This window comes from Tachysurus vachellii, chromosome 12 (genome assembly GCF_030014155.1).
Source record: "Tachysurus vachellii isolate PV-2020 chromosome 12, HZAU_Pvac_v1, whole genome shotgun sequence".
Taxonomy (NCBI): domain Eukaryota; kingdom Metazoa; phylum Chordata; class Actinopteri; order Siluriformes; family Bagridae; genus Tachysurus; species Tachysurus vachellii.
Window position 1 is genome coordinate 23,110,462 of NC_083471.1, and position 16,291 is coordinate 23,126,752.

Sequence of the window (16,291 nt, forward strand, 5' to 3'; positions counted from 1 at the left end):
TTTATGTTTCTGACCTAGACATGTTTGCTGCACTCACAAATATACAACCTCTACATACTCTCTCTTACACTCTCGCTCACACACGCGTGCACACACACACACAGTGCTTGTAGGGGGCTTGCTCAGTGGCTATTGCCAAGACTCCGACTCCATGCCAGGCACTGCTATGGTGCCAGTCGTCATGGTAACATTCCTGCCAATGACGTTAGCATGCCGCCATTCAATCTGGCTGGACGTAGTGTGTCAGGATGAAGAGAACGAGCGAGCAAAGTGAGAGAAAGCTGTATTATTCTGTTGTATGCATGTGTCTGTCCTCTTCAAACCATTTCTTTCAGCAAGCACCAGGTTTGTTCTTTAGGTTTGTTACACAGAGCTGCCATTTCTCAGCCAAAGAGCAGCAGGTGCATTAAATGCCTTTTTCAAAGGTGTCTGATATTCAGAAATCTAAATGTTGGGGGAAAAACAAGAAGTTTAAACCACTGCTTATGTTTCATGATTAGCTTTTTAACATTAGCTAGAACCTCTGGTCTTGAACCCTGCTCACAGAAAAAGGAGGATTTCCACCATTTCAGGTTTAAGGAGAGTGCAATAATCACATCGGCTTACGAAAGCTAAGCTGGATAGTGGGGTTTTGGGATTCTACAGAAAAGTGGCAAAAAAAGTACTAGTATCTTTGTTTACATCTCTCTTTCACATGTTTTGCTAAAGACATCTGCCTGATTTCCCCGAACCTCTAAAACGCATGTACGCCACTTTGTTACAGTTCACTTGTGGTCATGGTGTGTAAGGTTTTACTGAAAGCTGTGAAAGAAACAGGAATAAGCAGACAACCTGGTCTGGACCCTGACGATGTAATTACAAGCTTCAGCCGTAGCTGGATGTTTACGCCTCTCACCGTGAAAGGTCACCGGCTGCTTAATAAGCCTGTCGTCTCCAAGGTGCCGTCGATGTGATGGCAGGCAGGTAAACGTGAGGACGGGACAGCTCATTTTAATCCTGAAGTGCTAACCATGATGCCTCTATGCTGTTGCATTTGGCTGTGTAGATCTAGAGGAGATGAAGCATGCACAAACTGAACACTTGCCCTAACTTGCTGCTCTCTGTGAGCACGGTGTACTTAAAAATATGCTCGAAACGACTTCCTATCTGCTTTTCTTCCGCTTTTGCACTTTCCATGAGTGGCGCTATAGGACGCCTGCCAGGCCACACCCACCTGAGATAACGTTCCTTAATGTTATTACAACGTTATCGTAAAATTCATTCAATGCCCTGGAAAGAGCATGGGGTAATGAGGTTGAGTTGAAGACTGGACTCCTCTTTTACCGCCACACACACACACACACACACACACACACACTCAGAGCCCGTAGATCATCTGGTTGTTTACAGACTGTAAAAAATTGCAGCCTTTTCCCTAGAAACCCTTGTGTTTCCCAAACTCACACCAGATCATTTCTTATATTTAAGCTTCTTTATTTATAGAAGCTGTTGTTGTTATTATTGTCAGCATTTATCTCTCATTTCCCATTTCATCTGCCTTCCGTTGTTTCTCAGACCAAAGAAGCAAAGACCAAAGTGAGCTTGGTGTAAAAACACTCTGTTGCCGCCCTCCTTTTTTGTGTCTCCATGGCAACATTCTGTTGCATAACTCCTCTCTGCAAAGTCTTGCCTGTCCGTCTCCATGGAAACCATATCTCTCTTTCTCTCCCTTTTTTATCTTGCTCTCTTCAATCCGGCTGACTCGTTTTTCTATGTTCCTCTCTCTCGCTCTCTCTCTCTCTCTCTCTCTCTCTCTCTCTCTCTCTTGATGTTTTTGCTTCTACAGCGTCTCTCTCGCTTGCTCTTCCTTCACTCTTCATTCCTGCGTGTTTGTGTGCATGCACACACGGGTGTTGACTGCAGTAGCATGTATAATCGCTAAGCTAATTGCTAGCCCATCCCCATACTGTCCACTCCCTGCAGTAACTCACTACATCACCCTCCTGGCAGCTCACAATTACAGCCAGGTTTAAAGACGCAATAAGCGTTTCTTTTTTTAGCACGGATCCGAACGGGGTTAGTCTGTCGAGTTAGGAACATTGTCGAACACGTACAGTAACAGCACACATTTCTTCTGTTTACCGGGAATGAAATATCGGCTCTTGAAGCACACGATTGCCTGAGCTTTGTTCATGTTACAACAAAAAATTAGCCTAGATCTTTGGCTTATAGAACCAAACACGTCTTACACGTTTACATCCCGTTCCAGATTTCTCCTCCTTTGCTTGTATAATAAGCTCCATTCTTCTAGGAAGGTTTTCCGTTGGTCGTAAGGATTTCTCCATTCAGCCACAGGTGTGTTAGTGAGGTCAGGCACTGAACTTATGTCAGACAAAAAGGACATAATCAGAACCTTCCAGTTCATCCCAAAGGTGTTCAGTGGGGTTGAGTCAGAGTCAGGGCTCTGTGCAGTTCTTCTTCACACCATATCTTCATGGAGCTGGCTTTGTGCACGGGGGCATTGTCGTGCTGCAACAGTGGTGAGACTCTTGGACAAAATTGTCCTTTACTGGAACCATTATAGTGCAAGTTACTTGGCGGAAAAGTTTATAGCACTGAAGAGGAAATAACATGAGATGTGAAGGAGGCATTTTCCCTTGGGTGCAATTAAGATTTTGGTGAATTTTTAGTCTTCTGAGTCTACAGGTATTTTCTTGTTGCCAATGTCGGTACTTCTGGTGGTCCATAATATCCTGAGTAGTTTTTATCATCCTGCCCGCCCCCGCCACAGTTTGCTTTCTCTGAAAAAAATGAAAGCAACCTGTACATCTTTCTATAGTTTCAGAGACACGTGATTGGATAGGGATCAGGATTCGAACCCGACTACTTCTGAACATTTTTCTGGTCCCACACTCAGTAGTTCAGGCTGCGGTGTTAATGTAAGCGCCCATGCGGACACCGAGTACTGTCTACCGTTTCTCTCAACTTCATATTAGTGATTTGTGCTTGATTTGGAGAATTGGAGACAGCACAATGGACTTTGTTACTCAGTTGAGATTTGGAGTAGAATGAGAGCTCGGTTACCCGGAGTGAGAGAAACGCAGCGAGCGTTGAAAGAGGAGATGGATCTGAAGGTCAGCTATAATGTGTGTTTGTGTGTGTGTGTGTGTGTGTGCCTCTGTTCTAGCATACCGTCACTTTCAAAGAGTCACTATGGCAACACACTTCCAAGCCTTTACACTGCGCTGAAGTCTGTTGTGTGGAACAGACCATGAGCTTTACCTGATCCTTTGTGGGCTTCGTATACAAGGCAGTATATATATTCCTCTGATTTACTGACAAGCTGTTTGCAGTCCTTTTATTCAGTGGATCATATAATTTCTCTTCTTCCTCTACTTCTCATCATCCTTCTTTTTCTTCTGCTTCTCCTTCTACCCCTTCTCCTCCTTCTCTCCTTCTACCCCTTCTCCTCCTTCTCTCCTTCTACCCCTACTCCTCCTTCTCTCCTTCTCATTCTTCTTGTCCTTTTCCTTCCCCTTGTCCGCGTTCTCCTCCTCCTCCTTTTACTTCTTCCTCTGCTCCTTTTTCCTCTTCATCTCCTCCTTCATCCTCTTCTTCTTCTCCTCCTTCCTCCTTCTTCGTCTCCTCCTTCTTGTCTTTATCCTTCCCCTTTTCCGCCTTCTCCTTTTTCCCCTTCTTCCCCTTCTCCTCCTTCTTCTCGTCCTCGTTCTCGAGCTTCTCCTTGTAATTGCACCCATCTCACTATATATACAGAACGGAGAAATCTTGGTCCACCTTTGAACCAGTCCAGTTGTTGAATTCAAAAGTTGCATTCAAAAAAATTTTTGAACTAAAATATTTTATCTTCTCTATTTAGTACAGAACGACCGCTTTATTAGGAACGTCCGGCTCTATAACCATGGCACGGTCACTGATGTCTCTTGCATCCCGTTTCGCTCTCTATTTTGTTTGTCATGGGAAAAAATGACCCTCTTGCCACATATCCGTTATTTCATGCTTCAATCTGCTACCGAACGAATGGCTGATCTCACCATGACACTGAAGTTTTTACTATGTGTAAATAAACAAAACTGAATATGAAATAATGGAGTTTTGTCACAGATATTTTACCTTCTGTGTTTTACAACTTATAACAGAATGCATGGATTTCATTTTTGTCTTTAAATATGTACATATTGTAAATAAATAGTGAAACATCTGTCTGCCCTGTTATTCATGCAACTCTTTCTGAAAGGATTATATTAATATAGAAGTGTTTTTTTTTTTTTTTTTTTTTTTTTTTTTTTAAATATGACCTCTTATCGATTGTGGAATATTGGCCATTGCTTATAAAATTGTATTTATTTATTTGTTTTGTAGCTCTGCTTACGATCGGGATAATAAAGTGCGCGTGGCCATAAAGAAGATCAGCCCATTCGAGCACCAGACGTACTGCCAGCGCACTCTCCGTGAGATAAAGATCCTGCTGCGCTTCAAACACGAGAACATCATCGGCATCAACGACATCATCCGCGCGCCCTCCATCGACCATATGAAAGACGTGTATCCTTTTCGTGCCGTTTGACCTGTCTGGGAGGACGTGAAATTCATAATGAAATCTGTTCAGTAGAACGAACACACACACACACACACACACACACACACACACACCAGTCTGCATCATACTACTCTGTGTCAACACTTGTAACTGAGCCACAACCTTGCCCATTTTGTTCCTCTCAAAAAAGCATCTGAAGGTTGACTTAATCCCATAGACAGATCATATAGGCTGACCTTCTGCGAGTAGCCCGGCTCGGACTCTCTGACTCCCTAATCAGATTTCGAACCGTCAATAAAACGCCGTCCGCTCAGACGGTCCCGGCGGTTTCATTTAAAGTCTGAAAGCCTAAGGTTCAGCTGCCGAGTCATAATTTTTGGCGCCGAAGCTCTATTTTTTTTTTTCTTCTCCTTTACGCAACATAGTAGATGAGTAGGCAGCGGGCCCCGTAGTAAAGAGTTAATTTTGGCGCAGAAATCAATAGTCAGTAGGTGTTCAGTGGCTCACTGGCAGCGCAAGTGTTCCTGTAGAAAAGGATGCGCCTCTTCTGTTCTGTACACTCAGTCCCTCTCGTGCATCGTGCTCAGGAAGAAACGGCTTCAAACACCACTAAGAGATCCTCCTCCTCTTCAGCGGAGGGGTTTTTGGCTGCATGCACACATTCGCAGTGTGTGGGATGGCAGCTGAAATGGCACGGCTTGTTGGAAGCTCTGCCTTGAAATGTGCTTTGTGAGAGATTTTTATTTATTTATTTATTTTTAAAGGGTTGTCATTTTCCGTCCTGAAAAGTAGATTTACAGAAGGCTGCGTTTGTGGGTTGTGTACTTTTTTTAAATCAAGGTTACATCCCGATCGATGCCGTTATGAACGAGAAAAAAAAAAACTTTCGGTTTGCGTTGGTGAGGAGTCGATAATGGTCGTGATTGCGTAATCACTAGGAAGAAGGATTTGCTTTCTTTGTCTGCTTGTTGAATGTAATTGTCTGGTCTATTACTATAACTTTCAATCTGCTCATACTTGGTAGCTTGTTATTATTTTTTACACAAGTGGAAAGAATTGCTTTTTACAGTGGAGTCTGAGCAAAGACCTAAACAGTTTAGGGTCGAGAACCCAACAGTGGGATGTTCTCATGCTTGGCTCAGAACCCAAACCATTAAGACACCATTTCACTATTTTTTTTTTTTTTTTTTTTTTTTTTTTTTTTTAAGGAATATAATCTGTATGAAGGGGGCACGGTGGCTTAGTGGTTAGCACGTTCGCCTCACACCTCCAGGGTCGGGGTTCGATTCCCGCCTCCACCTTGTGTGTGTGTGGAGTTTGTATGTTCTCCCTGTGCCTCGGGGGTTTCCTCCGGGTACTCCGGTTTCCTCCCCCGGTCCAAAGACATGCATGGTAGGTTGATTGGCATCTCTGGAAAATTGTCCCTAGTGTGTGATTGCGTGAGTGAATGAGTGTGTGTGTGCCCTGCGATGGGTTGGCACTCCGTCCAGGGTGTATCCTGCCTTGATGCCCGATGACGCCTGAGATAGGCACAGGCTCCCCGTGACCCGAGGTAGTTCGGATAAGCGTTTGAAGATGAATGAATGAATAATCTGTATGTGACCGATGCTTCAATTGGCATTTTAACAGCAGTGATGTACACAAGACTTGACTTCCTGCAGCTTTGCACTTTTGCTTTGTTTTTGTTTTTTTGCTTGTGAAACTTTACCACAGGATTTATACCAGATACTTATGCAATGCTCTATGCAAGCACACGCACCACAAAGGTGGACTCATTAATAATCTTTCTTTCTTCCTGTCCTTATGACAATGCTATAAAACCACACTAGGCTTAACCCGAGACGTCCCTTTGCTCACGTTGGACACACTGCATTTCATTGCTTGTCTACAGGAAAGCACAAGCACCACACGGTACAAGATGTTCTTTAAACCATACACACTATCCAACCCCCGGCAGTGGAAACAGATCGTTTTTCTGATCTAAATAACGTTCAGGTTTATCCAAACACTCAGCCACAGGCCTGGGGGGGAATAATTCAGCCTAGACGTTTCTCTAAACACCACATCCTTGACTTGAGCAATCTCCAGCTACATCGTGCAGGACCTGATGGAGACCGATCTGTACAAGCTGCTGAAGACGCAGCACCTTAGCAATGATCACATCTGCTACTTCCTGTATCAGATCCTGCGTGGCCTGAAGTACATTCACTCAGCCAACGTACTCCACAGAGACCTGAAGCCCTCCAACCTGCTGCTCAACACCACCTGTGATCTCAAGGCATGCATCTTAATAAGCTTATTCATTAATGCTGTTTTTGTGTAATTGATAATCAGTAATTATATTCGCCATCCAAGAATGTTTTTATAACCTGTTGTTATTCACCTTGTGTTTCCAGATCTGCGATTTTGGGCTCGCGCGAGTAGCCGACCCGGACCACGATCACACCGGGTTCCTGACTGAGTACGTAGCCACGCGCTGGTACCGAGCCCCGGAGATCATGCTCAACTCAAAGGCAAGATGCTTTAATAAGGATTTTCCGCAGCAATCGCAACGATAATCTAATCTATCAAAAATTATTTAAAGTATCAGTAATAAGCTTGTTTTTGCTTAAACTTATTTCCTGGAGATTAAGACAGATCTGTGAAGGACGGACGTTGTCATAATAACCTGCGAATTAGTCTTTTCCTTCCTGACTACATGACGTCTGAGTTATAGTTGGAAAAACTTGTTCTGCAAAGTTTTTAAACAGATATGCGTTCAGGCAGACATTCGTTTTTTTAATTATCAAAGAATTGCATGTACTTTTTTTTATGTTTATAGTATAGCTGAAACAAGTTACCACTTGCCTTACAGCAGCTATAGAAAGGCAGTGACTCGAATTCTCTAAAGGTAACAAGAGAACATTGCAGATCTTTACCAAGTAAAATGCAAAAAAATAAAAATAAAAATTTATTTTAGGCAAATAAACCACAAAACAAAAACCCAGAGCTTTGTCTCACATGACGTACTACACACTATGCACTTGCACTAAAAGGGTCGTATCGTCTCAAACGACGAACACTAACATTTTCTTGTGCTTGGAATTACTTCCAGAAAGACCAATCAGATTTAAGAATACTGAGACTGTGGGTATTTATTCTGTTGTACTTGCAGGGTTATACCAAGTCCATTGATATCTGGTCCGTGGGATGCATTCTGGCTGAAATGCTTTCCAACAGACCCATATTTCCTGGCAAGCACTACCTGGACCAGCTCAATCATATTTTAGGTGTGTATTTCTTATCAAATGCTTAAATGCTTATGTTGGTGAGATCTGTTCTCAGGCTTCAATAAATGCAGGTGTCCATTTTGCCTCCACTGCAGTGTGCCCGTGATCCCCCCATCCCCCCCGCCCCCCGTGTCCGTCCCCCCCGTGCCCGTTCCCATCCCCGTGCACGCGTGTGTCTCTTTGTCTGTCTGTTTCTTTGTTTCTGTCTGTCTGTGTGTTTTTAATTCTGATTCGTTCCCAAATCAAATTGTGGTGGAATATGAGAACTTCACATTGTGAACGTTTCCCACCAACAAGGAAGTGAACCATGAGCTCAGGGCTCTTGAAACATTTAGTTAAAAAGGATGAATGCAGTGCAGCTCTGCATACAGCTGACATCTCTGATCAAATCTGCACATTAAGAGCCGGCTCAGCACTCGATGACTATCAGCTGAAAAAAAGGCTGAAATGACACTTTCTGTAAAGATAGGGAGCCGTATCAGGTCGCTCTCGTTCGCCGTTCTAGCTGATGGACTGTCTGAGATTTCTACGGCTGTGCTCTGAGATGAGAAATGTTTAAAGCCTCATCGTACTGGAGTTTTATCCTTCTACATATTGCGCTGCAATCTTCTTTTCATTCCTAAGTAGGCTCAGGGTGAGTAATAGTGGTGCAAGAAAGCTACTTCAGAAGTTCTGTTTTGATGAATTCCTCTCTGGTGTTTGCTCTGAGCACACTTACACTACGCCTAGCAGCCGATGTTTTCCAGTCAGGTTTAATTATGTATAAGGCGAGCTCTCCTGGGGGTGTTTAGATGATGAATACTGCAGATTAAAAGATCATCATTGGAATGATTAACGGTTGAATGTAATAATGTTAACTGATGACCTAGAAGCTGTGTGTGTGTGTGATTGTGTGTGTGTGTGATTGTGTGTGTGTGATTGTGTGTGTGTGTGTGATTGTGTGTGTGTGTGTGATTGTGTGTGTGTGTGTGTGATTGTGTGTGTGTGTGATTGTGTGTGTGTGTGTGTGATTGTGTGTGTGTGTGTGTGATTGTGTGTGTGTGTGTGATTGTGTGTGTGTGTGTGTGTGTGATTGTGTGTGTGTGTGTGATTGTGTGTGTGATTGTGTGTGTGTGTGTGTGAGAGTGTGTGTGTGTGAGTGTGTGTGTGTGTGATTGTGTGTGTGTGTGATTGTGTGTGTGTGTGTGTGATTGTGTGTGTGATTGTGTGTGTGTGTGATTGTGTGTGTGTGTGATTGTGTGTGTGTGTGAGTGTGTGTGAGTGTGTGTGTGTGTGTGATTGAGTGTGTGTGATTGTGTGTGTGTATGTGATTGATTGTGTAAAAGAGTGTGTATGTGATTGTGTAAAAGAGTGTGTGTGTGTGTGATTGTGTAAAAGAGTGTGTGTGTGATTGTGTAAAAGAGTGTGTGTGTGATTGTGTAAAAGAGTGTGTGTGTGTGTGTGATTGTGTAAAAGAGTGTGTGTGTGTGTGATTGTGTAAAAGAGTGTGTGTGATTGTGTAAAAGAGTGTGTGTGATTGTGTAAAAGAGTGTGTGTGATTGTGTAAAAGAGTGTGTGTGATTGTGTAAAAGAGTGTGTGTGATTGTGTAAAAGAGTGTGTGTGTGTGTGATTGTGTAAAAGAGTGTGTGTGTGTGTGATTGTGTAAAAGAGTGTGTGTGTGTGTGATTGTGTAAAAGAGTGTGTGTGTGTGTGATTGTGTAAAAGAGTGTGTGTGTGTGTGTGTGATTGTGTAAAAGAGTGTGTGTGTGTGTGTGTGTGATTGTGTAAAAGAGAGTGTGTGTGTGTGTGATTGTGTTAAAGAGAGTGTGTGTGTGTGATTGTGTAAAAGAGTGTGTGTGTGTGTGTGTGTGTGATTGTGTGTGTAAAAGAGAGAGTGTGTGATTGTGTGTAAAAGTGAGAGAGAGACAGATTGCGTGTGTAAAAGAGAGAGAGAGTGTGTGATTGTGTGTGTAAAAGTGAGAGAGACAGACTGCGTGTGTAAAAGTGAGAGAGAGAGTGTGATTGTGTGTGTAAAAGTGAGAGAGACAGACTGCGTGTGTAAAAGAGAGAGAGAGAGAGTGTGTGATTGTGTGTGTAAAAGTGAGAGAGACAGACTGCGTGTGTAAAAGAGAGAGAGAGAGAGAGAGAGAGAGTGTGTGTGTGTGAGAGAGAGAGAGTGAGTGTGTGGGGGTGTGAACAATGCAGCACATGTACACCTTCTGAAGGTGAAGTGTATTTGTGCTGTAAGTGTGTAGTTGCAGCCCTGTGTGAGGTGTTAAACCCTTCATCATGATGACTATAAGAACTGAGTGAGTTTATGTTGGACAGCTTGAAGAGTCCAGCACAGAGCAGTGAGGGACACGACCTGCTCACGTCGCTGTGCTCTCAGCAGATAAGTGGGAGCTCACACACGTATTTTTGGCTCCAGCTGTCATGAGACGAAGCGACATTATTGGATGGCGATGGTATCTTTATACACAGAAGGTTTATCCTGTGTTACCAGGAAGTGCTCAGCTGTTATGCAACAAAAACTGATTCTCAGGAAGCAGGATGCAGAAGCAGCTAGTAATTTATTCAACATTTTTGTTTCCTGAGCTGTCAATCAACTGATGCAATTAAGGATAGTTCAGCCCAGCTCTCCTCTCCTCACCTCCCCTGACCTCTCCTCACCTCCCCTGACCTCTCCTCGCCTCCCCTGACCTCTCCTCACCTCCCCTGACCTCTCCTCACCTCCCCTGACCTCTCCTCGCCTCCTTATCTCTCCTCTCCTCTCCTTATTTTTTTCTCACCACTAATCAGCTAGTGGGGGTTTTCTGTCTAATACTTTTTGACCTGTTCTCTCTCTCTCTCTCTCTCTCACACTCACTCACTCACTCTCTCTCCCTCTCTCTCTCTCTCTCACACACTTACTCACTCTCACACACCCTTACTCACTCTCTCTATCTCTCTCTCTCACACTCACTTACTCACTCTCTCTCTCTCTCTCTCACACTCACTCACTCTCTCTCTCTCTCTCTCTCTCTCTCTCACACACACACTTACTCACTCTCTCTCTCACACACACTTACTCACTCTCTCTCTCGCACACACACACACACACACTCACTCTCTCTCTCGCACACACACACTCACTCTCTCTCTCTCTCACACACACACTTACTCACGCTCTCTCTCACACACACTTTCATTCACACTCACTTACTCACACACTCTCTCACACACACACATTCACTCACACACACACTCACTCACTCTCTCGCTCGCTCACACACTCGCTCGCTCTCTCTCACTCAGGTATCCTTGGCTCTCCTTCACAAGAAGACCTGAACTGCATCATCAACATAAAGGCCAGAAACTACCTGCTCTCTCTGCCACTGCGCTGTAAAGTGCCCTGGAACCGCCTCTTCCCTAACGCCGACCCTAAAGGTCAGGGTTCGATTCCAAAGTTTTCAGTCCAGTAATAAACAACCGATTTTAACCGGAGCGCAACAACGATTCAGGATTTTCAATGTCACTGTTTTCTATTATGTAGCTTTGGATCTGTTGGATAAGATGCTGACCTTTAACCCCCATAAGAGGATCGAGGTGGAGCAGGCCCTGGCACACCCCTATCTGGAGCAGTACTACGACCCGACTGATGAGGTGAGGAAGCTCTACATATCAAGGACACTGTCTTAATAAGTGACCAGTGACCCAATCCAGTGTCTAATCCCTAACCCTCTTTTTTCCCCCCACCAGCCTGTCGCCGAGGCTCCGTTCAAATTTGACATGGAACTCGACGACTTGCCCAAAGAGACCCTCAAGGCACTGATCTTCGATGAAACAGCACGCTTCCAACCAGGCTACAGACCATAACCCAACGACACGTACTACGTCTCCACGTTTCACTCTTCGCATACTATTCTTAAGTTCTTAGTTCATCGTTATCATTATGACCTTATTCCGCTCTCTTTATTTTCTCCTGCCTTTTTTTTTTTTTTTCCTCCAGATCGGAATCGCTCCAGATTTCCGTCTCTTCTCTTTCCCTTTCCTTTCTTCTCAGTCTTCATCCTCCTCTCCTCTGAGATTTGAGTTCAAATAAAGGGTGTGTGGACTGTGTGTGTGAGTGTGTGTGAGGTGAAATACGGAGTGCAGGCTGACCAGAATATCGTCAATGGTTCACTTCTAGAGACGAAACTCTTTTTATGCTTCAGTAAAAAAAAAAAAGGAAAGAAAGCCTGTGATCATGTAACTGCTGTGCTTAATTATTATGACTGTGTTTTTTTTTTTTTTTTAAGAGCTTCTTGTCAGTCTCACTCCTGCTTTCCTGTAAAGCATCCGTAAAGCCATTTATAAGTGAGGCCAAATTTGGAAGAAGAAGAAGAAGAGGGGGGGAAAAAAAAACAAAAAAACAACACAGCTCAGTTTGCCACGGTGCTGTATGTGCAAGGCTTTTAATTAACGTCTGTTCCTAATATGCCACGTGCCCCTTAAATAATGATATAATTTTTTAATGGAATATTGTATTATAGATTTAGAAAAACGTACACCTTCCACAAATGTTCCAGATCGGTCGCTGTTTGGAAAAAATACATAAAACGAGCTCGAGCACCAAAGAAAAGCAGGTTTTTGGGCATCTTTTTTTTGGTCCATTTAGTTTAGAGGTGTGAAATATGAGCTCTGAATCATGTCAAAGCAAGCACAGGGCTATCGGGGATGGGGGGAGGTGTCAAACATTCACAAGGGGAAATTTGTGGCTATATTTCGCCACATTAATATCAGAAAGAAAAGCTTATTACAGAAACATGAGCTAAAAAGTACAGTGCCTCGTCGTATTTTTCTCTCGTATATCTTCACAGCTCTTCTTGCTTTCCTTTTCCAGTGTGTCTTTGCCTTCTCTTGGTCTCTCTTGCCTTCTCTCAATAAGACTGTGTCCTTGCATGACTGTTAAAAAAAAAAAAAAAAAAAAAGGAAAAAAAAAAAGCTTTCTATACAAAGAACATGGAGGTGCCACACTGCTGGGGATTCCGCATCGGGACTCTCAGGTCTTTTTTTCGGTTGTTGTTGATCCTCTATTCCCACAATCTTTTCTTATTCCGTTGTTGTTAGGTTGCGTTGGTTCTTTATTTTATTTTATTTTTTTTCAACCTTTTAAGAATAGAGAGTAGATTTTTAAGAAGCTCAGTCAGGTGAAGACGGAGAAAGACGCCATGCCATGTTCACTACACAGGAAACCTCACGTTTTTACTCTGCGCCAAACAAAAGCAGCGCTTTCTCGCTTTAAATCAGTCAGTCTGCTTCGCCGCAGAGCTAACGGCGTGGACCTTAAAGAGCAAACGAGCACTTATCCATTAAAAACCTACAAGCAGACACCAATATAGAATGAGAAACACACTGCTCTTTTGGTTCACTTTGTACTCGTGGCTTGACCCAGTGTCGGGTGCTAAAGAGGACGTTGTTCGTTCTTGGAGCAGAGAAAACGGGCTGTCTTTGGTCTTTCTTTCTTTCTTTCTTTCTTTCTTTTCAGTTCCTGAAAAGCACTGCAAAACCCTGTAAGATAGCTTCAGCCAAGTCCATGTGCAGCCTGTCTGTTCTGTGTGCCTTTACTCATTATAAATAACGGTTTATTATCGTGCAGTTTCGTTTCGTCGGGGATCAGTTGTGATTTTTTTTCTTTCTTTCTTTCTTTCTTTCTTTCTTTCTTTCTTTTTTTGCGGTATACCTATTCTTGAATACATATATTTAAAAAAAAAAAAAAAAAAATATAAAGCAAATAAAAAAAAAAATCAACAAATAATCTCTTAACTCTGATTTGTCATTTTAAATCCAGAGCTTTTGTGATTTTTGTGATTGAGTTTGGAAAGGTATTAATTAATGACGTAATTAATTAATTAAAACAAGGCTTTTATTCCCTCCTCGAGTTGATCCGTCGCTCTCTGTTTTTTGGGGGGATTTCTTGAGGGTTTTTTTTTTTTTTTTTTTTTATGTTTTGTGCAGTTTTGGTTTTTTTGTTTTTTCTTTTTTATTGTAAACTGAATGTCATGTTTCTAGTGGTTATTAATCTTGTTACAGAATTGTATCCATGTATTAAACTCTTCTGTAAGTAATGTTCTAAACGACGGAAGACTTTTGTTGTGGATTTCACTTACAGGATTAATGTTTCTCTGCCTCTCCCTCAGCTCTCGCCTTCACTGGGGGGGTGTTGATGTAATCGTTCGGGGAAACATTAGAATTGAATATTAAAATCTATTGCACCTTGATGAAAACAAGTCATTACAGATTACAGGTTTGTCTTTGCTGACAGACAAACTTTTTTTTTTAATTACTACTATTATCAGGTAATTTAGCATCTGCCAAGTCATGTAACCTGAACACACCAGAATAAACACTGTATCCTATTTCGCCTTGTTGTGACTTCATTATTTCACGTCACATGACCTGAGGTCTTCTTCCTAAAGCTGTATTTGTCTCCCGCTCCAGAATAAAGGTGCATGATGTCATACAATGTCCCTATAAGCTAATTTGCTCGTTAAGGCCTTGTTGCCATGGGAGCCTGTTGCCCTTGGCGACAGATGGAAACAACACTGGCAGATTAGAAATGAGCTTCAAGTTCAACAACAAGCTGCTGTCTGGTAACACAGGTGAGTCATAGAAAATGAAATAAAAGATGAAACCAAGAAGAAAATCTCTTTCATAGCATTGGAGTAGATTAATATACACACAGTCAGTACTGGTTATGTAGCACAAGTACAATTGTGAAAGAATAACCTACGTGCTTATGGCTGAGCTTTATTAGTGATGTGTTAGAAAATCTCCACCAATATAACTCACTTAACCTGATGTACAGATCAGAGGAGTAAAGAAATATCAATTATTTTATATATTGCACAATACAGTGTTAAGGGAATGTCTCAATAATGCACTCTAGACAGACTGACATGAGGGAAAGATTAAGAGAAAAAGATTACTATCGAAGATATTGTAAACTTTACAGTTCCAAAAAAATAAATAAATAAAATAAATCCAATTCCAAGCTTTTCTTTTCAAAATTATTCTTTTAATTTGATTTATGCAGTGATCAATATTGTTTTACTACTAGTAATAATAGTATTATTATTGTTAATAATAACAATAATAATAATAATAATAATAATAATAATAATAATAATAATAAATCACTAAAATTAAAAACAATAAATGATGTTTTTAGACTAGACCTCATGGTCATATAGAAAAAAGAGAACAGTTCAGCTCTAAGCAGCTGATATTGATGATCAGTGCAGTCTGAATGGTACAGGATCCTTAAGTCAGTGTGCATTATCACTAGGAACAGTGGGTTGTTTCTCAGTTGCAAAATATAGCATTAAAGCTAAAGTTGTAATATGGTCCTAAATCTGCACTGCAGTTAAAAACGTGGTGTTACACGTTCTCGCTTCGAGGTTACAGAGATTTGTGTTGTCCTGCATTACCGCATTATCTCGGCAGAGGGAGACAGAGGAACGCGGATATGTTGCTCAAAGGCGGTTGTGGTTTTATTTAACAAACCAGTTAGCGATTAACTTTTTTAGTTATTTTACTACTTATACTTATTTAACTCGTGTTTAATGAAAAAAAAAAAATACTTGTACATTGTATCCTCACACAAATAAAAAATAAAATAAAATAAAAATATAATAACAACAACAACAACAACAACAACAACAACAACAACAACAATAATAATAATAATAATTATTATTATTATTAATATTCTTTTTAGCTGCAGTAGTAGTAGTGGTGATCATTTAAGGTCTACGGATAAAAGAATTAAAAATGATTTATTATTTTATATTTTTATTTTATTCATTCTATATTACATACAAAGAATTAAAGTTACACTAATAATAATAATAATAATAATAATAATAATAATAATAATAATAATAAAAATATTTAATACACTTTCTGAATCAAATAAGACTAAGAATGAAAGTTACACTAATAATAATAATTATTATCATCATTAGTTTTTTATTATTATTCTTATTATCATTATTGTTGTTATTATTATCATTATTATTATTATCTATTATTATTATTGTTATCATTATTATTATTATTATTATTATTATTATTATTATTATTATTAGTGTAACTGTAATTCTTATTTGATTCAGAAAGTGTATTAAATTTCAGGTCGTTTTCACGTGTTGCTCTACTGCTGACACCACCCACACCACCCACACCACCCACACCACCACTTTTTTTGTAAACACAAATTATTATATGGAAATTCGGACCCGAGTTCATGTAGATAATCAACCTGCTCGGCCCAGTGTTTTTCTCCACCACGTGTAAACATATCCTCTTTCCCTGATATGCGCGCGGGCAAATTGTTTACCTCTTCCACGTGTCTCGATGACGCGAGCCCGCTGCGCGCTCCCGCTGCGGCGGCGACACGTGCCTGTGCACGGGAGCGCGCTTGGCAACTAATAACACGGAGGTGTTGCGAGCGGAGTCGAAACTCGGCGCTGATTGGTTCGTGTA

At 41.4% G+C, this 16,291-nt stretch overlaps 1 protein-coding gene across 1 annotated transcript in view; it reads left to right on the forward strand.

The window, feature by feature from the left end:
* Nucleotides 1-14,163, forward strand: part of mapk1 (mitogen-activated protein kinase 1) — a 23,989-nt gene extending 9,826 nt beyond the window's left edge. Inside the window, exons 2-8 of the mRNA XM_060882854.1 lie at nucleotides 4,360-4,542; nucleotides 6,626-6,815; nucleotides 6,934-7,050; nucleotides 7,692-7,806; nucleotides 11,081-11,212; nucleotides 11,319-11,428; nucleotides 11,525-14,163. Coding sequence (XP_060738837.1) covers nucleotides 4,360-4,542; nucleotides 6,626-6,815; nucleotides 6,934-7,050; nucleotides 7,692-7,806; nucleotides 11,081-11,212; nucleotides 11,319-11,428; nucleotides 11,525-11,641 — 964 coding nt within the window. The 3' untranslated portion in view covers nucleotides 11,642-14,163. The remainder of the gene's footprint in view (nucleotides 1-4,359; nucleotides 4,543-6,625; nucleotides 6,816-6,933; nucleotides 7,051-7,691; nucleotides 7,807-11,080; nucleotides 11,213-11,318; nucleotides 11,429-11,524) is intronic.
* Nucleotides 14,164-16,291: the final 2,128 nt, after the last annotated feature.